At 44.9% G+C, this 24,411-nt stretch overlaps 1 protein-coding gene across 7 annotated transcripts in view; it reads right to left on the bottom strand.

The window, feature by feature from the left end:
* The window catches only part of DTNB (dystrobrevin beta), a 138,736-nt gene that overhangs the window by 20,957 nt on the left and 93,368 nt on the right, over nt 1-24,411 (bottom strand). For 5 of the 7 annotated variants that reach the window (XM_023745817.1, XM_006104586.3, XM_014446891.2 and 2 more), the window contains 5 exons: nt 23,297-23,384; nt 15,028-15,113; nt 13,900-14,013; nt 12,088-12,184; nt 6,610-6,630 (listed from right to left, as the gene is read on the bottom strand). In XM_023745817.1, coding sequence (XP_023601585.1) covers nt 6,610-6,630; nt 12,088-12,184; nt 13,900-14,013; nt 15,028-15,113; nt 23,297-23,384 — 406 coding nt within the window. The remainder of the gene's footprint in view (nt 1-6,609; nt 6,631-12,087; nt 12,185-13,899; nt 14,014-15,027; nt 15,114-23,296; nt 23,385-24,411) is intronic. The other 2 variants (XM_014446892.2, XM_006104587.3) reach the window with 1 other exon arrangement.

Genomic DNA, 24,411 nt, shown 5'->3' with positions numbered 1-24,411 from the left:
CCCAGAAAACCCAAAAAACCCAAAAACAGCCTTGGGGGACAGGAGCTCTAAGCCCGGAATCTAGGCGAGGCAACCATAAAGGTATAGAGAACTGGGAGGTAGAAGGAATGGACTTTGTACATTTTTCTTCTTCGAGAAAGGTGAAGAAAAAAACACCCACATACTATTTTGAGCTGGTGCTGGCTGGCTCTGCTAGGAAAATGCAGCTGACTCCTCGAACACGGAAGTACAAGGAGAGAGAGGCTGATCTGCTGCTGCACTGGCTGTCTTGCTGCAAGATGTGAAAATACCTGCCTGACACGACAAGAATTAGGAGGCTGGGAGTCAGGGCAGGGGTGGAAGCAAGCGGCTGGTGGAGAGCAGGGTGCAGGAGATGAGGCAATCGCATGGCAGTGAGCAAAGCAGCAGGCCGTGGTTCGCTCTGGGGTGAATGAAAACAGGTAAAGGCCTGGCCAGCGTGGCTCAGTGGTTGAGTGTTGACCTATGAACCAGGAGGTCATGGTTCGATTCCTGGTCAGGCACATGCCCAGGTTGCAGGCTCAACCCCTAGTATGGGGCGTGCAGGAGGTAGCTTATCAATGATTCTCTCTCATCATTTATGCTTCTCTCTCTCTCTCTCTCTCTCTCTCTTTCTCTCTTTTTCCCTCTTCCTCTCTGATAAAAATATATTTTAAAAAACACAGATAAAGAACATGTCTGGAGACCTTCCTGTCTTAGCAAACACTTGAGTGCAGTGCAGCATTTAAAGGTAAGCCTGGCTCTAAACACCAGGGAGAAGGGCTGCACAGTCTTATGATGTCTCTCTTCTCTTGTCATCACCGTTAATACACATTTACCTATTGTGTCTGTTGGAAAGTTATGGCCACCAAAGAGTCTGCCTTGAGGTCCTTCCGCAGAGCGCTGACACCTATGTGTTCCCACGCCACCTCAGGAAACGCGGCGCTAACGTGCAACCTGCCTCCCTGCGGTGGCTGGTGGGGAAGGCGGCTGCAGACAGGAAACAGCTATCGCAGGGCTGCTGGAAGTTCTATGATCGCATTGTTGGCAACCAGTGGAAAGTTATGGTCCTCGATCTTCATGATTCTGTCCCTATTCAAGCCAAACTAAATTATATAGAAGACAAGGCTTACCCCAAGGCTTAAAGGGGCGGGGGCAGGGTGACTGGTTATCTTTCTAAGGGGTAGAGGAGAGCATATTAAGCTCTTGAGACAAAGAACAACCTATTAAAACTCACCATAAACCCAAAGATCAAAGGAAAGCTGAAATGTAAACTTTCAGAGAGGGAAGCTCATAAAGTTCAAGGCTAGAATGACCCTCTTTCTGTTTGTTTCTCCGAGTTTGTCCGGCTCTATTGGAAAATGGTGTCCCATTAGTCCTCATTGCAGTTCTTAGCAAAATGATTAGGAACTTCATTTTAGGGAAAAATCTCTATAAAGCGAATACCAGACACCCCGACTGCATACTGGAAACAAGAAAGCAGGCCCCCAGGAGAGCGTGGTCCTTATTCAGGCAGCTAAATCACTGATCCTGTAGGCAGCCAGAACCTATCAGTAATATTATCAAATTCAATGAGACAAGTTTATTTATTTATTTAATCCTCACTAGAGGATATTTTTCCATCGATCTTTTAGAGAGAGTGGAAGAGAGAGGGAAAGACAGAGAAAAACATTGATGTGAGAGAAACACATCAATTGGTTGCCTCCTGCATGCCCCCTGACCAGGGCCCGTGCTGGGGAGGTGCCTGCAATCAAGGCATATGCCCTTGATCGGAATCGAACTTGGGACCCTTTTTGGTCCACAGGCCGACGTTCTATCCACTGAGCCAAACCAGCTAGGCCTCAATGAGACAGATTTAAATGCCATGTATGGGTAGGTCAAACCTGCATGGTGTGGTATGGCATCCTTTTCCAACACTACCACTCTTTGCTGAGTCCCTGGTTATACATAGTATCGTGGCAGAGCCCCGGCTCTGCAGTTGATTATCTGATTTGGATTCCAGCTCTGCCATTTACTAGCTGTGTGATCTTGGGCAACTTAACCTCTTTGGCACCTCAGATTCTTCATATGTAAAATGGAGAGATATTAATCTTTTAACATGTTGGTGAGGAAGAACATTCAATGCTTCACCCACCAGCTCGTAGAGTACCACCTGCCATTACTCTATTTTGCAAGGTGCTGGGGGCTATGAAGGGGCAACGTCTCCGCTCAGCAGGCTCACGAGCTCCGGAGGCAGCTGGGCATGTATGCCAGCAGCATACAGAGGAGGAGGAAACCCGTGCCCACCTGGAGGTACAGAGAAAAAGCAGCACAGACACGAGAGGGTTTAACCCTGACCTCCTGGAACAGGGTAAGGTTTCATGAGAGGTGGCATCTGAGAGTATCTTGAGGGGTATAATTTCAACAGGCAGAAAAGGCTCAGGAAGGGCGATCCAGGTGAGGCAAGAGCATGAACACAGGTGCCTGGGCGGAGAGGAGGCTGTGCATGGGGGATGAGGAGTGGTGTGGGGGGCACGAAGCTATGTGGTGGGAAAGAGACATGTGGGCCACAATCATGCAGAGCCGTAAATGAATGGTCATCAAGTTTATTTACTAGGCCACAGAACGGGCAAACTACGGCCCATGGCCAAATCCAGCTCACCACCTGTTTCTTTGTAGTTCATAAGAAAGAATGCCTTTACTTTTTTAAAAGATTATTTTTATTGATTTCAGAGAGAGGGAGAGAGAGATAGAAATATCAATGAGAGAGAAACATGGATTGGCTGCCTCCTACATGCCCCTTACAGGGGATCAAGCCCGCAACATGGACATGTGCCCTGACCAGGAAGTGAACCGGTGACCTCCTGGGTAGATGCTCAACCAACTGAACCATACCAGCCGGACTGGCTTTACATTTGGAAATGGTTTTAAGTGGTTATATAAGTACTTATATAATATCTCCGGTTTGGCTTACAAAGCCTAAAATATGTACGACCTAGTCCTTCCAGTGAAAGCTTGCTGACCTGCTCTGGGCAGCGGCAGAGGGAATGATGTGGGCGGCGTGATCTGTCTTCAGGAATCTGGCGCAATGTGAAGGAGGGGCTGGGAGGCAAGAGATAGGAGACAGAGGCTTATTAGGAGGCTTTCCCCATTGACCGGGTGACAGATGATGAAGATGGAATGAAGAATGGTGATGGGAATTGAAAGAAGAGATATAAGCAAGCATTTGGAGAAAACATTGACCGGACTGGACAACTGTGTAGGAAGAGCAGAGCCTGGGAGAGCGTGTGCACGTAGGGAGAGCTGGCAATGACACCCACACAGCAGGAGACGTGCAGAGGAGCGGCCGGTGGGGGAAGGTGCCTGGAAATCTTTTGTCATCAAGCCCACCTCAGAATAAGGGATTCTGGGACTGCCTGGGGGCTCACTGTGGTGTCACCGGGAAAGGTTCTCTGGGCTCAGGGCAGTGCTTCTTAATTGGTCATCTTAGCTACTAGGGACCTGGAGGTGGGGGTGGCCAGCACTAGAATTTAGGAGGTAGAAGTCAAGGATGCTTCTAAATATCCTACAATGCAGAAAACAGCCCCCGTCCCCCACATGACCTCCGGCTCCATACGTCCATAGTGTTGAGGATAAGGAACCTGCCTGAGGGTGACTCAGGGTCATGAGGTCCTACAGAGGTGGCCTGTCCAGGGCTACTCTTCCCAGGTGGTGAGCTGCTGTGCAAGGAAGGGCAGGCCACCAGTCGCCTAAGACAGGTTAGAACTTTCAAGGGGCCCAACAATCAACTGGTCTCTTCTGCACATTTGGGAGACGTCCCGGGGGGCAGCTACAGGCCCGAAGGCTCCTCGATCCTCTCTTGGTTTCCTGAGGGCTGAGCTGGTTAAATGTAGGAGTGGAAATACGAATCCTGAAAGCAATGTATAACTAGTGGATGTTATAGATTCTGAAGTTAAAAAGAATATATAATAATAAAAGCACCGAAGGATTTGTGGTTAGCCAGCTTTGTAGAGCAGTGGTGAGCTGGTATGGATTCTTATTAAAGGTACCACTTTAGCTGCAGTAAACTCTCTCTGCATTGCCTCTAATTTTAGAAAACATGCCCCTCCCTCCCTCCATCTCGCTTTCTTTTTTTAAGCGTTGGGACATCTATACTACAGCTCCAGATGAGAGTAATTCCACTTGCCAAATTATGATTAGCAGCAAATGGAGACGAGTGTAAAATAATCTATCGTGCCCTTTATCGCATGCTTCTTCCAGCTGAAAGTAAGCAGATGTTCATTTCAGTTAAGGACGCTAGGCTCCCTGCCTTAGCCTTGTTGCTAATACGGGACATCAGAACCAGCCTGAGGTCCGCTATGAAACCCCAGACATTGGTACAGCACCAGGATTTGAGGCAATGCCTACAGACACTCTCAAAGTGTAGGGTCAGAGGTCCAATCTCATGCCAAGACAGGATGGTAGATTGAGTCTATCAGAAAGACAGCACCTGGCATTCCTGTCCTCCTGTGGGATGCGTGGCCAAGACTCCCAGAGACAAGCCACAGGAGTGGGCTTCATGGAAGCAGCCAGTGCCTTTTCATAGGGTGCATTCGTTTATCTGGAAAAGTGGAAGACAGATGATTGGCACGAATAAACCCTGGGGAAGGAGATGGTTGCTGGAAGAAAGTGCAGACAATGAAGTGAGGACTAGAGGGTTTCAAAGTCACAAAAGGACACGCCAGTCCTTGGAGACCGTGAGGGCTAGCTCTTGAACTCAGGACCCTGGCCATGGAGAACTCCCAAGACGTACACACAAGAGGCCTGTGAGTGGCAGGCTGCAGCAGTCTGGGTCTAGCTTCTCATTGTGCCAATTCAAGGGGATGATGTTCTTACAGAGAATCCAAGGTCACTGAAATGAACATGTGATTTAATCCCTTCTCTGCCCAAGGTCAGCTTTAAACTGACCTTAGAAATAATACAACAGTAGTATCGATTTCTGGTTCTTCGATTACATGGTAATCCATACAACTTTTTAAAATGAAATGTCTATTGGAGGTACTACTACTACCATTAAAATAAATACCCATAATGCCTGCCCTTCTGAGAGAGTTATCAGGAAGGTGTAGGGTGCTCCCAAGAAGGTGCTGCACTCTGAGCTGGCACATTTAGAAAGAGTTAGTCTGGGTGAATCGCTGGAACATTCCAAGCAAGTGGTTTTAACTGTAAAGTGTATCTTTGAGGTGTAGACGGGTGAAGAGAAGGAGGGGAACACTGGTGGTCAGCAACCACAGGTGAGGTGATGCCCCGTATCGGCAGGAAGGGTACAGTCGATAGACAGCAAGGGGATGAGACTGTCAGGGAGGGAGTGCAGAGGGAGCAGGAAGGACAGACCCGCTTCTCTGCTTCTGCTAAGAAAACTGGAGGTCATGTGACTTGCTTTGGCCAATGAAATGGAGCGGAAATGATGTGTGTCACTTCCAGGAGATGCATTAAACTGCTGCAGTTGACCTACCTTCCTGGTCTTCTCCTGCCTTGCCCATGTCAATGTATCTATTTACATGGAAGTGCCATAGATCAGCAAGAAACGGTGTCAATGAAGAAAAACAAACCCACTACAACTTCACATTAAAGCCACTGGGATTTCTGGGTCCTTTCCTGTTCTGCCCTCTTTCTGACAGTCTGTCTCTGTCACTCCTTTCTTATCTTTTCTTTCCTTTCCTCTCCTCTTTATTCTGTACGTCCGCTGCTCTCCTAACTAGAAAAAATAAAAATCATGATGTTTTATATTCCCATTCTTAATCTGAAACATGGATAGATTTGTTTTTTGAAGAAAGAAATAATTAAAATTTCTGAATTAAACATTTCATAATTCTCTCTTTTAAAAAAAGCCCCGAGGTAAATTAAAAATCAGCTTTAGCTTATGTAAAAGATAGATGCTCTGAAAACCTTACTATGTCACATAAACATACGGTGCTACTATTGCGAACAGGCTCTCAATTGATTTTCTTGTGTGGGTTCGTGGCTATCAGGATAAATAAAAACAGACATAAACCTCCCCTGAACACCAAGCCCCAGCCGCCAGCCGAGAAACCAGGGCTCCCTCTGGAGCGGGCTCTGAACAGGAACTCACGGCGTCATCAGCCCCTTCGTTGTCATTGGTAACTTGGTTAAGAGGCGGCTGCAGCGGCAGCGCCCAGAAGCCTGTGCGGGACTAAAGCACATCTGAAGTTGTCACCAGAACCCATTTCCATGCTCAGTCACTCAGGACACAGTGCGTGGACCTGAGGTCCCCCCACCACTCCACGAGTTGTTTCAAGCAATTAAAGCCACTCCAGACAGGAAGCAGTGGAGAAAGCAAGAGCAGGAAAACGCAACCGTGGCCTGGATGATCATGCATACTCAAACAAACACAGCAGATGTGTACTCTGAAAAACTTCACCAAGCTCTCGTTTCAAACAAGAACATGCTCTACTGGGAAAACATGATGGGACTGTCAGGCCACTGTACAACACCAAGGAGAGAACGCGACGGTTCTACACATCAGAAGGCCTTGTGCAGGGAGGAGAGGGGAAGTCTATGCCAGTTCCATGAGGTGGAGGAGAACATGCAAAAGGAGCACGAACCAGACGGAGCATTCTGAAGTTCACTTACTGCCTGCTTTTGCTCTTCCTCCTAGAGGCGGTGAAAACAACAAAAAAGGTAGAGGAAAAAGGAGAGAGATTAATGCCCATCACCACAAACATTTGGAAGAAATGACAGGACAGGGCCCATCAGGCCAGGCCCATGGGTTCGGAGATCAGAGCCCTGACCACCACAGCACATTATCAGCTGACAGAGCAAAGGGCTGGCCTCTGCCCCACCCGGCTCATTAAATGGGAACTTCTAGAGTCGCAAAGAAAGAACCTCAGAAACCATCTAGTCCAACTTCTTCACTGTACGCATCAAAAAGACTCAGGGAGCTTGACTCGCCCAACATTTAACTGTTTAGGGTAAACCGAAAAGAGCAGCTCCACCATGACTCAAAAGCCCAATCATCTATTTCACCCTTCACAGTATTCATAGGTGTTTAGGCACAGTTATCCCGGTGGCGTCCTCAAAGTGTGGGATACAGACCAGCAGCAGCAGCAGCACCTGAAAACCTGTCAGAGATGCAGATTTTGGACCCCACCCCAGACAAACTGGATCAAAAGTCTTGGGTGGGGCACGACAATTTAATGAGCACACGGATTCGATGATTGCTAGTTTGAGAACCACGGCTCCAAGAACTTCCTCAGCTAGCAATCCACATATCCATGGATTCATCTCCAACGCAGTCCCCTCCCCTCCACGTGCTTTTGGGCTGCTTTGGGTTTTTTCAAAGATGTATATGCACCCCATCCCCGTAGGACACTGGGAACTGCTGTAGGGCCCTGAGAGACCTCACTGTTTCATTAGCTCAATGCGGATTCACTTAGTACTTCTTACGCATAAGGCTCTGGAGTCATGAGATGGTCTCTGTCTTTTACAGCCTTGCAGTGATGACGTACAGAGCAGACACCTGTTAACTACCTATCAGAATGCACCAGCAGGCGCTATAGAAAGACGCACAGGGAAGAGAGATCCGCACTTTCACCTTCCTCTCTCCTCAGCGACTCTGTCTTTTAATGGATGTCTTTGCTTCCTTTCTGTGCCTCATTGTGGGTAACTGTGGTCAGGGAGCCTCTGCTTTTTGGCCCAAGTATACACATCTATAAGCTGTTGCACTGGTTCTATTTAAATTGGATCCATCCGGGCAGTCTTTTTAAAAAAATATATATTTTTATTGATTTCAGAGAGGAAGGAAGAGAGATATAAAACATCAATGATGAGAGAGAGTCATTGATTGGCTGCCTCTTGCATGCCCCCTACTGGGGACTGAGCCCACAACCGGGCATGTGCTCTGACCAGGGATTGAACCAGGACCTCCTGGTTCATAGGTTGTCACTCAACCACTGAGCCATACCGGTCGGGCCAAGCAGACTTGACTGAACATACGGGGGAAGTCTTAGGGAAGGATGAGGGCTTCTCAGTGTGCAGATCTGGGTGCAATGGCAAGAAGGGCTTCAGGAAAGCCAAGAAATTACAAAAGGGAGAGAGTAAGTAAAAATGTGGAGAAAATAATTTTATTCCTGCAAGGGAAAAACGTGGACTAGAAATTAAACGGGCACCGAAAAATTTCCAACTCAGCCCAGGAAGATGTTCTCATAATCAAAGCCAGCTGCGAGGTGCCGGCCAAACCTAGACGCACAGCAGCCGGGCAGAGCGGGCCCGAGCAGGAGCCGAGTCGGCCTGAGAGGCGGGGGTCTTGAAGCGTTTGCGCCTGGCAGTCATGGCTCTAATCAGGAGGGGCTCCAGTTTTGCAGGTAGGAAACTCCCTTCCTAGCCAGGCTTCCCGGGGCAGGCGGGGGGCGGGGGGAAGGGGGGTAAGGCAAGTAGCCCTAGGAGAGTTAGAAAACAATTTTAAAATGTAGAGTTTTGCTGGCATTAAGTGTTGAAATGGAAATTGAGATGGTGAGGGAGGGATGGGGCAATGTTGTGACCCAACCATAAAATTATTTTCGTTGCTACTTCATAACTGCAATGTTGCTACTGTTATGAATCGTAATGTAAATATCTGATACGCAGGATGGTCTTAGGCGACCCCTGTGAAAGGGTCGTTCGACCGCCAAAGGGGTCGCGACCCACAGGTTGAGAACCGCTGCCTTAGAGGCTGGCATTGCATCTGAGGGCAAAAGACCAGCATGTACTTTCTTAGAACTGTTCCTAAGACACCCCCTCTTCTCACTGTTTCTCCAGGTTTGGGGCTGGGGCAAACGTCGCTTTGGTTCAGCAGAACAGGGAAGGCTCACAAAGCAATGCTTCATGTGCACACGTGGTGACCGTGGCGTGTAGTTTGTCCAAACCATGAAACCATGAAAATCTGTCAGGTGAGGATGGGGCGGTGGACAGGGCGGTGTGTTCAGGACTGAGAGGCCGCCCATGAGCACTGGGGTCGGGAGAGGGTGGACTTTGGCAAAGTGTTACTTAGGACAGTGTTGCATGATTTAAACTCACAAAAGTCATTCAGATAAAGCCTTGAAGGCTCTGTCAACACAGAAAACAGGCCAGATATAAGGTCTGAGAACATTTCTGTTATCGATGGGTCAGTTAGTGTCAGTAAACACTGGCTGATGACAAGGCATAGAAGCCAACTTGATTTAAAGGGGCAATAACACCTTCGTTGTAAAGCGGACACCTAGAGCTGTTGTGTCAGCTAACACATGTGAGACTCACACAGGGAGAGGCTGGCTGGGTGGCCAGCGAAACGCCACAGCCACTGGTCATCTATAGAAAAATTTATATTCAAAACCTCACTTCCAAATTCAAAACTGCAGAATTCATCTGGTACATCTGTTTCAAAAGCAATAATGGAAAATGAGGTAGAAAATTATTGGGAACGTGATTTGGAAATGGAAACGTCAACACATAACCATTTCTAGATTACAGAAGTTTGAGGCAGAGGTTACTGATATACTCATTAACTGGGGTGGTGGGATGTGAGGGAAAGATCCAGTCTGAAACATGGGCACCTGAGTGTCCTCCACATTATGTCATTAAAATACCAAAACAATAAGGTCCCTGATACTCCTTGGTGACAGGAATTGAGTCTTATTCACCATTAACGCCAAATACCTAAACACAACACTAAGGATTTCAATACTTTTTTAATTAAATAAATGTATGATTAATTTTTACCCAGCCTTGTTCCCCTCCCCCCCAAAAAAAGGATTTAAGATTTTTGTTAAATTAATTCATATACAGGGGTGATGCTTCATATGCATGCTTCTCTCAGAGTACATAATATTTCAGGAAAGGGGAGGAAGAACTCCCTGTAGGGTGGGAGCTTGCGTGGTGGGTTTTAACTGATGAGTATCCCAGAGCTGGGGGCTTGACTGTCCATTTGACTAACTGCTTACAGCTGTTTTATGAGAGAATTAAATGCCAGCAGACTGAACATCAACGAAAGCTGGATGGTCCTTTGAAATTAAAATTAGAACGGTAAAGGGCACTTCTATTACGCATTGGTGCATATATATTTTTTAATAGTAGGAAAACATCTTTGAAATTTTAATAGAAGCCGGCGATTCCCACGCATGACCTTTCAGGAGTGAACACAATGCGCAAATTAAGACTGCAGTCCTTCTCGGAAGCGGGACACGAAAGAAATGAGACTTCAACTGTGAATTCTCATCAGTGGATACAAAGACAACATCCCTGGTGTGTCTGCAACTTCCTCCTCCCGTCGGAACGGCTCAGCCTGTCAGGTGGATGAACGATAGGGTGTTTAAGAACCGGACAGGGGACCCTACACAACGGGCAGCAGGGTCCCGCTTATTCTACTGAGATTGTCACTGTCAGCCAACAGCGAGAAAGGCAGGGTCAGAGTGCCAGGCATCAGCACATTCTGCTTAGCCCAGAACGCAAGCCTCAGAGCTGAACACAAGGTCACAGCAATGCACGTGGGGCTCTGTGCCAGGAGCCCTCAGTAAGGAACCCTGAGGGCAGCCAGCTGACGGGAAAGTGCACGGTGGTACTTAGGGGAAATTCATCCTGACTTCCCTTCGCTTGTGTAACCCTTTCACCTTTTAAAAAAGATCAGCCTGGGGTACCTTCCCATCTGCCTGGGTGGTGTCTGAGAGCATCTTTCTGAAAGGGAGGTGTGACACAGGGAAGGAGTGGGGTCGGGGGCACTGTTATCTCCTGACCTACTGGTGGACTAACCTCCCAGTGGCAGGGCTCCCAAAGCCCCCAAGGGCACAGATGTTCCACAGGCCAACATCTCTGCTGTGCTGAGTGGCTGATGGGTTGCTTAGCTGCATACCTGACAATTACTGCGGGGATCTGGGCCAGGTTTTATGCATAAGGTTTTCTTGAAACGAGACCCATTTAGACTTCAAACATTTCGCAGGAGAAATCCTGTCAACAGGGATAATGTAGAAACACGTCTAGGCAAAAACAACCCCAACATCCAGGATCAAAGCGAGAAGCAAACGGAACGCAAGACTAAAAGAAGTGACTGTCCTGAGCAAGCCAAACGCATCTACCTGAGTCGCTAACACCACCAGCTTCATCTCAAGGGAGGGCTTAGAATGGAGGAGCTGAAGAACAGCTGGCATGTTCCCAGGTGATTTCCCAGGACTGCCACCTGGTCTGGACCCTGGTCACTTCGGACCTGGGTGGTCTCGAGTCTCCTGTTGTCCTTTAGTTTTCCCCCTTTCTCACCCATCTGCATAGTTGCCTATTTTTTCAAAACCTTCAGAGACTCCCCTTATCACAGGATTAAATCCACCCCTCAGCCTGCTTTGAGGTCCTCCACATTTTGCTGTCTCCACTCGGGCTGCTAACTTTGTCTATCACAAAACACAGCGGTTTCAGGGCACAGACCTTGGGAGTGAGCAGCGTGAACGAATGTGTCTGGCACCGCTGCTGCACAGCTGGGCAAACACTTCTTTCAGTGCCAATAACACTGCCTGGGTGAGGACACTCCCATGCCAAGTGTGCCTTGCTCTGCTCTGGGGTGTAGGGGTTGTAATATAGTCTTCAACAAAAATAGATAGTGAGACCTGAATTATTCCAGACTTATTCAAGCCCCAACTCACCAAACCTAGAGCTAACATGCTACTTTGTTCCTCCCAATATAGTGATTGATTAGAGTTGGTTTGATGAGATTGGTGTGCTTCTGCAATACTCACTAAGAAAGGACACCTACTATTTGTAGGAGGAATATCTGAATATTTGTCTTAAAAGAAACTTCAAACAGTTGGGGAATATTCACTTCTCCATAGCCAATCTGCCATTTGTAAAATTCATAAAAGCAACTATTCCAGGACATCACCCTGGCCCGTTACTAACTTTTTCTTTCAGTCGGGCTTTACGCTGATGTAGGTGACTGTTACACGGAATTCGACTGCCGCTATGGAGGTTAACCTGGAAACTGGGACTAGGCCGCAGCATGTAAGCCTTTCGCCTCCTCCTGTTCGACATCGACATCACAGGGGAGGCCGAGCTGCACTGTGGTGGGAGGTGGACAAGGCAGCTGGGGGCGGGAGGAGCCCGAGAGCAGGCTCTTACCTTCAGTAGCTTCATGAGCCCCTCCAGCTGAACCATCAGCTCCCGCCTGCTCTCCTGCAGAGCCGACATCCGCTGCTCCAGCTCGTCTTTCCTTTGCCTGGCCAAGAGGAACGGCCCATCAGAAACGGAACCCAGGAAAAAGGGCCTAAGGCCAGGTAGCATCACTTTTGGACCCGGTTCTGCTACTTACGAGTGTCTGAGATGCTGAGCAAGTCATTTAACCTCTGATGCCTAATGTATAAAAGGAATTATGTATCTATTTTGCCTGCTTTACCATTGTGAGAATAGCAGGTAAACGTGCTCTGAAAAGTATACATGGCCAAGTAGAGGAAAAGTATAATTATTAAAGTAATTGAAAAAAATTCTTCATCAGGAAGTCAAATTCCTCATTTAGAGAAATACAGAGAACCAGTCCAAGTTTAAATGAATAGTGGAGAAAAGGTGTAAAAACTGCGCAGGGAAGATAGGGGTCAGTAGTCGGGGCTGCCAGCACCAGACAGCAGGTGCTAGAAGCGTGACAGGCTCAGGAGGACTGTGTCTAAGAGAACTCTGCTCCCTGAGGACAGCTTCACGTCACTCTAGCTCAATATGTCCAAAATGAAACTTAAACTCTCCTCCTCCGATGGTTCCCTTTCCCACTTCCTTGTCTCTCACTTTTTCATTCCAGTTGTCATAGCTGAAAAACTCCATCCTCTTTGATACTTTCCTGTTTATATACTATATTCTATTAAGTCACCCAATTCAGAAAATTCTTTTCTGGGAATTTTTGTGTCCATCTTTCTATTCTCACTTCTCCCACTTTCTCCAAGTGCTCCTTACGTCTCACACACTGGTCTCTTAGCCTGATTAATCCTGACTTCATCTACTATGGTGAGGAAAAAGCAGTGCAGGACTGAGGCCCATCACTTACTAAATATGCAGCCTTGATCATGCCACTTAACCTGTCTGAGCCTCCATTTTCTGTTCTGTAAAATGGGACTGATAATCAGTAACATCAATATTTTGAGGAACAATTAAGATAATGACTGTGAAAGTGTTTACTGAAGTTTGCAATCTTGCTCAAAGGAAAGCTGTATTCATTTCATCATCCGATGCCATCACCTCAATAGAATTTCTAGCATCACTGACTCTTGCCCTGCACAATCTAGACCTTGGCTCTCCAATATGGTAGCCAGGAGCCACACATGCCTACTCAGCACTTGAAACATGGCTAGTCTGCACTGAGATGCACTGAAAGTGACACACACACACACACATACACACACACACACACACTGGATTCAAATTTTTAGTGTGGACAAAAGAAAGTAAAATATTTCATTACTATTTTTTCAGCGTCGATTAAATGTGGAAATGATAATATTTTGGCTATATCAGGTCAAGTAAAAGACAGTATTAAAATGAATGACATCTACTTCCTTTTAGTTTTTCACTGTAGCTGTTAGAACAGTTTTAATTACACGTGTGTGTCACTGTAGTTTATGGAGAGCACAGCCCCAGACCCCACCTTCAATCCTATCGCTAGCACCCCACCTCCTATTCCCTCTTAGGTCTGGACCTCCGGTGGTTTACTTGTCCCTAAACAGACCCCACACATTTAGGACTCACAGCTATCCCACCCCCTTCCAAATGCTATGCACTCCTTCATGTCCAAGCATCGGAAGCAGCCACAGAAAGAGTGGACTGTGCGGTGCCTGCTCTAACATGACTAACTGTTCTGATAAACGGACTCTATCAACTCACTAATGTGGTTCCCTGGGACATAAACTCCCACCCATGCAGATTATCACCCGACGCAGCATCCCCACTTACCGCAGCAGCCGCAGCTCTGCCAGCAGCGTGGGGTTCTGCTGGGCCTTCTCCGGGGTGGGCTGGGAGGCCTGCTCGTGCTCCAGGCGGAGACGCTGGATCTCCTGCAGGATCTCTCTAGAGGGGGTGCAGGAAAGGGAGATGCCACACAGGCCTTCACAGCCCCCTCCTGCAGAAAGGCTCCACTCCAGCAGTGCAGCCTCCACCAGTCTTACTCTGATCGATTCTAAATGACCAGGATGTGAAACGGACACCCTCCTAATTCTGTGGCACTTGACACTTACTTAAGGAAACAATCCTTTGTGGTCGAAAAAGCCATAAAAATACTCAAGAGCTTGAAGAAATCTCCACAGAAGGAAAATGACAACCACAATATTCTGCCCCTCTCTAGGGCCGTGGTCGGCAAACTGCGGCTCGAGAGCCACATGCGGCTTTTTGGCCCCTTGAGTGTGGCTCTTCCACAAAATACCATGTGCGGGCGCACGTACAGTGCGATTGAAACTTTGTGGCCCATGCGCAGAAGTTGGTTTTCGGCCTGGGTGAGTCTATTTGGAAGAAGTACTGTTGGTATTTGGCTCTGTTGACTAATGAGTTTGCTGACCACTGCTCTAGGGAAAGGACAAGCGGACTGTGCTAACACCCCCAAGTCCTCCTCTGACCCCCAAGAGATGGACAGCTGCTTCTACCGATGCCTGTTATGTTACGTCCAATCTCCTGGGCCTGGTTTCTACCTTTCAGTGCATAATGGTGTGTTGTCCAGTCTCCAAGCCTTTAAAAGACCAGATGGTCACATGCAGCCTAATCAGCCAAAACAAGATGACTGGATCGAGTACAAGGCTGCTGGGAGTGAAGAAAGAAACCATGAGCCCCCGGGGACTCAGCTATGAATGGAGAAGGCACTGGGAAGAATCTCCGAGGGCAGGCGAGCAGGCTTTGGACCAGCACAAGGGACGCCATGCAGATACGCAAGGTAGCGTCCAGGGAATTTACTGGGCGTGGGCTGGCCTATAGTCCCTGAGGTGGGGACTTCCGCTGTGGTCCAAAGCCTTCTAGTCTGCAAGGAAAACGAGAATCAGACACTCCCGTGACCATCTTGGACTTCAGCAACGGGCTCAGCCCCTGCTTTCTCACCTGTTTTTGTTTTCCAGTTCTGCAATAAGCTGTCTTTGTTGCTTGTTGGCATCGAAGTTAAAGCTCAAGTCGGTGGGAGGACGGGTCTACAGTGAGGAGAAAGAAAGGTTTGTTGGTGTGTGTGTTTTTTTCTGATTCAAATATATCCAGAGGCCTAGACAGACTGTTGATTTTTTTAAAAACAGGTTTTTGAGTTAAAAATTACCTACCATAGAATCCACCCATTTAAAGTGTACAATGAATTCAATGAGTCTTAGTAAACATAAATAGTTGTGAAACCAATCACCATAGTCCAGTTTTGGAACATTTTCCATCACCACAAAAAAAATTCCCTTGTTTGTGGTCAACTGCCATTCACTCCCATCCCCACTGCAGCAACCATCCGTCTGCGGTCTAGCTTTGCTTTTCCTAGAACCTTCATACACATGGAATCATAGACCATGTCGTCGGCGGCTTCTAGCTTCCACTTAGCATGATGTTTCTGAGTTCCATTCACGTTGTTCCATGAATTAGGAGTTCCCTAACCTTTTTATTGCTGAGTAGTATTTCATTGATTCAGCTTTGGGCTATTAAATGAAGTGGCTTTGTGCTGATGTATGTTTTCATTTCTCTTGGGCTAGCACCTAAAAGTGGAACTCCTGAGTTACATGGTTTAACTCTATATTTAACATTTGGAGGAACTGTCAAATTGTTTTCCCAAGTGGCTACACCATTTTACAAGCCCACCAACAATGAGTCAGGGTTCGATTCTCAACATCTTGTCAACACCTGTCACTGTCTTTTTGGTCTTGATCATCCTGGCGGGTGTGAAGTATCTAACTGTGGGTTTGAAAAAATTGATATATAACTTACATGCCATAAAATCTACCCATTGAAAGTGTGCAATTCAGTGGTTTCAAGTATATGTATGAGATTATTAAACCGTCATCACTAATTCCAGAATATTTCCATCGCCCCACAAGGAAACCCCATACTCATTAGCAGCCACTCCCCTTGTCCCCTCCCCCACCCTGACAACTACTAATCGAGCTTGTCTCTGTAGACTAGCCTATTCTGAATATTTCATACAAATGGAATTATATAACATGTGGGCTTTTATGTCTGGCTTCTTTCACTTAGCAAAATATTTTCAAGGTTCATCCACGTTGTAGCATGTATTGGTATTTCATTCTTGCTTTTACAGCCGAATAATATTCCATTATGTGGATATAACACATCTCGTTTACTCCACAGTTGATGGATATTTGGGCTGTTCCCATTTTTTTGGCTAATTTGAATAATGCTGCTATGAACATTTGTGGACAAGTTTTTGTGTAGAGATATATTTTCATTTCTCTTGGGTATATTTCTAGGAATGGAATTGCTGGGTCATACAGTAACTGCCATTTGAAAAATTGCCAAACTGGTTTCCTAAGTGGCTGCACTATTTTACATTCCCACTATCAACATAACAGGATTCCATTTTTTCCCATGTCCTTGTCAACACCTGTTATTGCCTTTTTTTAAAAAAAATATATTTTATTGATTTCAGAGAGAAAGGGAGGGAGAGACAGAAACATCAATGATGAGAGAGCATCATGGATCAGCTGCCTCCTGCATGCCACCTCCTGGGGATCGAGCCCGTAACCTGGGCATGTGCCTTGGCTGGAATCGAACCTGGGACCCTTCAGTCTGCAGGCCGACGCCCTACCCACTGAGCCAAACCAGCAGGGGCCTGCCCTTCTCTTTGATCACAGTCATCCTAGTGGGTATGAAATGCTCTCTCATTGTGGATTCAATTTACACCTTCCTGATGACTAATATGTTGAGCGTTCTTTTATGTTTTATTGGCCACTTACATATTATCTCTCGAGAAATCATTGTGGTTTTGATTTGCCAAGTCCACCGATGTTCCTAGCCTTGTGACCCCCTTTAAGACTATGGAAGCGAATCAACACAAACTAGGAAAATGGATGAATAGGTGATGCTTCCCTTTTATTGATTAACCAGAAGGAAAGCTCTCATGAAGGCACTTCAATGGCTACGCTCCACTCTGCACATTCTTAAGTTCTGCCCAAAACATGACCTACGATGAAGCAGAAACCTGGTTTCCTCTCTAAAGCTTGAAGATACAGTGAGTACAATAAGTAAATCTTTTCATGTGGTACTTCCTAAATAAACAGGGCAAAGCAGCACAGCAAACCTGGGTGGGAGACTTTTTAACCAAACTACCAAATATTTTTCTTCTTAGAGAAAAACAAGGTGATTTTTCTTCCTCCAGAGAAGAGTGAACCAGCAGCCAATTCAGCAAATTTTCTATGTTTTATGAAGAGTCTTGTGAGAGCCTGAGTTGAACCTGGGAAAAAGGGCTTGCCTGAGACCGAACCTGCTATGAATAACAGGTTTACAATTTCTGAAAACTGGAGTTACAACTAATGGCTCCTTATTAGAGTGGGGCCAGGGAGAATGATGGATGAGGAATGATCTCTGAAAGGAATTTGCTTCATCTGATGGGAAAAAAACATACAAAAACCCTACAGTATTTCACGGGAAACTTCTGAAGGATCTTTTCAGTTTTGAGTGTCTGAAGAGGTTAATACAGAAATCAAGCGTTACCATCAATAGTGACTCCTAACAGGCAGGAATCTTTGGCACCAAGTGTTACTCAAATACAAAGACACAGGGGGCTGGGGGGTGGTGGGGGGGCTGGAGGAAGATTCAAATCCCGAGGCAGCGGTCCCACCTGGGGCGACGTGCATGGAGACACAACAGGGAGAGCCCTGGTGGTGAGTGTCCACTGCTGGCTTATTTTACCCGGTCAGATTTTATACACAGTCAAATGCATTAAATAACAGATAAACTTAGAATTTTATTTATTTACTATCTTAAACACCATGCTGCTCCTTTAAAAAATAAAAGGGGAGGGGAAATGGGAGATATCTGTAATACTATCAATAATAAAAATATTTTTAAAATAAAATAAAAAAATTTAAAAAGCCAGGTTATCCTTTTTCCTAAAATGCCTCCAGGACAGTGAAGAGAAAAAGCCAGAAAGGGAATTATTAGATCATAAAGACACAGACTACTTCGGAAAGAGATCTAAAGATGATTTCCTTCAAATATTAAATACTTCATTCTTTTATTCAACAAATATATCCTGAGCATTCACTATGTGCTAGATACTGTTCTAGAAACTAGGGATGCATTAGGGGATAAAAAAAGAAACAAACCAAATATGTATGACCCGTTGTGGTAAATGCGATGAAGAAACACAGGGTAATGAAACAGTGAGCTGAGACAGACTCATTTTAAATGAGGTGGTTGTGAAACTGCTCTCAGACTCAATGAGATGGGGAATCGAACCAGGGGAAGGTCAGAGGGACCAGAGGAAGGTCAGAGGGACCAGGGGAAGGTCAGAGGGACCAGGGGAAGGTCAGAGGGACCAGGGGAAGGTCAGAGAGAACAGGGGAAGGTCAGGGGGACCAGGGGAAGGTCAGAGGGACCAGAGGAAGGTCAGAGAGACCAGGGGAAGGTCAGAGAGACCAGGGGAAGGTCAGAGGGACCAGGGGAAGGTCAGAGAGAACAGGGGAAGGTCAGAGGGACCAGGGGAAGGTCAGAGGGACCAGAGGAAGGTCAGAGAGACCAGGGGAAGGTCAGAGAGACCAGGGGAAGGTCAGAGGGACCAGGGGAAGGTCAGGGGGACCAGGGAAAGGTCAGAAGGACCAGGGGAAGGTCAGGGGGACGAGCCAGCTGGGCAGAAAGAAAGACAAAGGCCGAGGCTTGCTGCTGCTCCCGAGTGGTTTTCTGAATCCACCATAGGATTCTGAACAGAAAAATATATCAATTCCAAATAATGCATGAACATACTCTACGCTCAAGGAGGTGAGCCTAACGCCTGTGTGGCCTGTCCATAGTGACTTCCTTTCAGAGAGGACAGGTGGAAAGGGGGGAAAGAGAAACTTTATGTTGGAAAACGCTGACGAACACTTCCTCATCCAGGTGAGCAAGGTCAACAGCGACAGTGATAAATAATTTCAATGCTACGAAGGGCACTTACCTTCTTCCTCAAAACCTACAGTCCCAGTCTAATCAGGAGAAAGACTTCAGACTAATCCCAACGAAGGGACCTTCTACAATACTTGACTAGAACTCCTCAAAACCGTCAAGGTCATCAGAACACAAGGGCAGCCAGAGAAACTGTCGCAGCCCAGAGGAACCAAGGAGGCATGACAACTAAACACAAAGTGGTGTCCTGGATGAGATCCCGGAACAGAAAAAGGCATTAGGTAAAAAACTAACAGGACCTAAATAAAGTATGGCCTTTAGTTAATAATAATGTATCGCTACTGACTCAGTAATTACACCCAACATTCCATACTAATGGGAGACGTTACTAATGGGGGAAACTGGGTATAGGTGATATGGAAATCCTCAGTGCTAGCTTCATAATTTTTCTGTAAATTTAAAACTGTTCTATCATAAAAGTTTATTACAAACAACACTGCTCTGGCTACCAAGTGGAGAATTGACTGAAGTGGGTAAGAATGGAAGTAGGCACACTAGTTAGGAAGCCTAGGTTACTTGCCATGCAAACCTCGAGTTATTTTGTTTTACTATACCTTTATTTTCCTGCCTGTAAAGTGGGAATATTTACAAAAAGACAGCGAAGAGGATCACTTCCTCTGTTATGTTAGCATTCTCTTGGGTCTAGGTCATCTCACAGAGCCCCATCATCTTTAATGAGATGGAGATACCTCTGGAAGATACAGAATAAGAAACAAGACCCCTGTGAGTAAAACTGGACAAATGTTATACAACCAAGGAGAGCCGACAGCCAGCAAACTGCAATCTGGTAACATGCATGTCTGCAGCTCCTAAAAATAGACTGGCCTGGGTGAGTTCCACAGAGATGTGCTGAGATTAACTGGACTTCCTTGTATCCCAGGGGAAGTCCCGCCATCGTCCCCACCCCACTTAGACTAACTGCAGGGATGTGGATTATTAATCTCGCTCTTGTCTCTCAAAAACCCAATAATGCTTTTTAGGGTAGTGGTTACAAAGCTAGCTGTGAATAAGAAGATGGGAAAATTTTTCTTTTTTAACATAAAAATCAAGAGATCCCCCAAACCCAGAGATTCTGATTCAGTAGGTCTGTGGCAAAGTCAAGGATCTATATATTTTTTAAATGCTTCACACGATGATAATATGTAGCCAGGTTTGACAACTGTTATTTTATGGGGCATTTTGAGTCATTAAATGTGTGCAAGACACCACCTGGACACCATGGCTCTTTCACTCTAAGAAGCCATCGGGAGACCTCCGGCATGGCGCATGCTGACACATGAGGAGGCTGCGAGGGCCAGGATGCGGCTCCTGAGAAAAAGCTTCTCAAAACGGTGCCCAAGTTCGGTGGAATGAAACCACACGATTTCCCCTTCCTTTTACCTCTCTTCCAACTTTTCCTTTATGAGTTTTTACTTTTTTCATAAAGAAAAACGACTTTAAAAGCAAACCCAAAACATCTCATTATATCTAATGCTGGTGACATTTGTGATAAAACTTTAAGAATTTGCAGTTAATATTATGATTTACCACACACTGTAGTTTTGTTTTTTAAAGGCATTTAGGCACTTCAGAAAAACAAATCAGTTCTCCTGGCTCGTCTGAGGGAGCTGGAATTTCTTTATTCCAGGGCGAGTGTGAAGAGGTGTCAGTGGCCAGGTGTGCCACCCGGGGAGACATGAGGGCTCGATGCTGAGGCACTCCCCAGGGTGTAATGCCGACTGCTAACATGATTTAATGGTCTTTCTTTGTGGAAGAAGGTTTTTTGGGGGAAAAAAGTCAATACAAAGCCTATCTGGCAGGCTATAAATAAATTCTTCTGAGCGCTACACCCACTTTATGCAAAGCACCTGTATCAGGGAGAGATTAGCAGATTAGAAGTCTGTTTAACAGAAGTCTAGTCAAGAAGAATCCTTGCTGAGAGTCCAATATTTATAAGACAGCTACACTTTGAAAAATAAACTGAAGATGAAAGGGACCATATCGGTATTTAGTCTCAAGCCCATTCTAACAGTTCTCATTTTCACACGAATAAGAACTGGTATCAGAAACTATCAGGTGTAAACAGACTTATCTTGTTTGCCGTGCAGGAGAGCTGCAATCTCCTTTTGAGGGTCAAATGGCTTCGGAGCTTTAATTTACAGCATTAAAAAAAAATACTATTGTAAAGTCAACAGGACTATATAACGGCATTAATTATACTTAATTTTAAAAATTCAACCACAACGCTGTCCCTCTCAACAAATTCAATTGATTTTACGTATAAATTTTAATGGCTAAAATAGCTTGAACAGTTGTGACTGATTGAGGGTATGCGTGAGGTTTAACTGATGAAATGGAACTATGCTTTTCCCCCAGATGTTTTTTCCCTATTCCGTTCTATTTCACTAACCTTTAGAGCTGTAATGTTACAGTCTGAGGCATGACCTAATATCAGATTTTCAAAGAAAAGATTTTGAATTCTAAACAAACCCAAAGGAATAAGTTACTTTTTGAGAGGGAGAAACAAAGCAAGACTCTCTCCTGGCAGCTTTCATAACTCTACCTTCCTATGAAATGTAAATATAAATTGGTACACATTTCTGTAATTAATATACTGTGTTTGCAGAATGCGGTCCTGAGAGATCTGGCCTGCCTGCCCAGCCTAATGTCGCTCCAGTATTGTTCTCTGTGAAGTCTCCAACCTCAGGGCCTTTACACATGTTGAAACACCCAGTGGGCACACATTACATCTCCTTTACGTGGACAATGCTTACACAGCCTGTCATTTTGGCTTCAGATCATCCCTCCTTTCATCTCACTCCCTGCTTGTATTTGATGTTTTTTAATGTTATAGTAAATGATATTTTTCCTAAATCTAATTGTCTAAATGTTCACTGCAGGTAGATAGAAATAATCAAAATTTTTATATTGACTTTGTATATCTTGCAACATTGCTATGAAGTCACAAATTTGTTCTAGTAGTGTTTTTGTAGATTCCTTAGAACTTCCTATATAGTCATGTCATCTGCAAATAATAACAGTTTTACTTCTTCCTTTCCAATATTTCTGCCCCTTTTTTCTTGTGATGTTGCACTGGCTAGGACCTCTGGTACAAGTCTGAATAGGGGTGGTGAAAGGGGACATCTTTGTCTTGTTCTGAATATTAGGTAGGGGAAGTATTCCAAAATTTAATCTTTAAGTATAATATTAGTTGTATGTTTTTTGTAGGTATTCTTTATCAGATTGAGAAAGTTTCTTCTACTCCTTGTGTATTGAGAAGTTTTACTATCATAAATGGGTATTATATTTTGTCACATGCTTTTTCTGCATCTATTGAAATGATCTTATAATTTTCTTCTTTAAACTGCTAATATGGTTGATTTTGTGTATTACTATATTTGTATTCCTAAAACAAATCTCACTTGATCATGGAGTATTATCGTGTTTGCATATTGCTGGATTCAATTTGCTAATATTTTGTTAAGGTTTTTTTTCATCCATGTTCGTAAGGGAATTTGTGATCAATTTTCTTTGCATTTGATTGCCTTGTATTCTTGTGGCATCAGTTTATAGGGGCCTGATGAAATTTCTTGGAAGTGTTCCTTCTTCCTCTATTTTCTATTAGAAAATAGGGTTCTTGTGTAGTATGCCAGCTTTATGTCAGATTGCTAGACTTTCTTCTTTAAGAATATGATAATATTTAACAGTTAAGCCATCAGAGCTTGAAGTTTTCCTTGTGTGAAGTCAGTTATCAATACAATTTCTTTAACAGGTTTAAGACTATTTAGATTTTCTATTTATTTTTATGTCAGTTTTGTTGGTTTATCTTTCAAGGATTTTGTCTATTTCACCTAGGCTATCAAATTCATTGGCAAAAAATTGCTCAGAATATTCCTTTAGCATCCTTATAATGGCTGTAGGATCTGTAGTGATGTCTCTTTTACATTTGTGATATTGGTAATTTGTGTTTTCTTTCTTTCTTTCTTGATCAGGATTTCTAGGGATTTATTAATTTTATTGATCCTTTTAAGAACCAAATTGACACTTTTTCTGTTCTCAATTCATTTTTTAAAGAAATGGAATATTATAGATAAAATTAAAGCCACTGTAATCCCGTCTCTAAACCCATTCCTCTCCTGTCCCTGAGGTTCGTGCTCTCCTGAGTTTCATGTGTACTGTTCCCCCACACTTGTACATTAAAGTCATGCTAACTTTCGCTATCTATGGGGATCCTCTCATTACTCACCATGTTCCCTGCCTCTGCAGCCAGCCGGGCAGCATAGCGCGCTATAAGCCGGTGCTCCTCATCCAGTCGGCTGGGACTGTCCAGGACGCTGCCAAGGAGATAAACATTCAACAAGTGTCTAGTAAACACCCCCTGCTCTTGCTCCTCTTAGAACGACAGATGGGAAATAAGCTTGTAAAAAAAAAAAGAATGGTAACAAAAGAAACAGAGGCCTGGGCCATAGATACCATTGGTCTTCTGACACAAAGGGGATTTAGAGAAATAAGGCCACGTGTGTCATTTCTCTTCAGCAGCACATCCCAACCCTCTTACACCACCAGAAGGGCATTTCTTTTTTTATTCAAGGACTGAGAAAAGACAGGGCATTTCCAAAGTCTGAGAGAGGGATTTCTAATCAAATGTTTTTAAATACTCATGACTTTTAGACATAGGTCTTGAATTCAAAAAGACCAAGCATCATGAAAAGCAGGGCTGAGGAGAATTAATATTGGCTGAGGCATCCAGGCTTGGGCAGGCCCAGTTTACAGTAAATTTGGGGATCACATGGTATCAAACATTTTCTTTCAATGCCTCTTTCTCTTCTTTTTACCATGCTTGTTCCACAAATATAGCCCCATCTTAGAGTGAAGTAATTTAGTTCCATTACTCTTTAACAAGAGTTCCAGCATTCTAAAAATTTAAAGACCCACGTAGGTGGGATATCAGGTAATGCCACACCTGGATGAAAAAAGGGTTCTTGTGTAGTATGCCAGCTCTATGTGATGCAATGAACTTTACATGAAATAATTGCCTCCATTACTCAGTATGTTACATCAACTGTCCTTTGTTCATATCAGGGCACTCCTAGATTAATAAGGACTGTGGCTACAGAATTCTCTTTAAGTCTGGCAGAACCTTTAAGATAACAGAGATGATGATGACTGACCAGAGATGGCTGTCGTGGCTTGCTTTTACTTTGGTCCTAGGTTCTTGGAGTTCTGAAAGCCCTTGATTGGAATTAAGCAATATGACAAGTAATATGAAAAAATTTAAAGACATGAGTTTAATACTCATCAAATCTTGTTATAGTTACTGAGGGGAATCTGAGAAGGGTGAAATTAAATTAACAAGGATCC

This window comes from Myotis lucifugus, unplaced genomic scaffold (assembly GCF_000147115.1).
Source record: "Myotis lucifugus unplaced genomic scaffold, Myoluc2.0 scaffold_584, whole genome shotgun sequence".
Lineage (NCBI taxonomy): Eukaryota > Metazoa > Chordata > Mammalia > Chiroptera > Vespertilionidae > Myotis > Myotis lucifugus.
The sequence above is the reverse complement of the archived record's forward strand: the minus strand, read 5'-3'. Positions and strand labels throughout refer to the sequence as shown.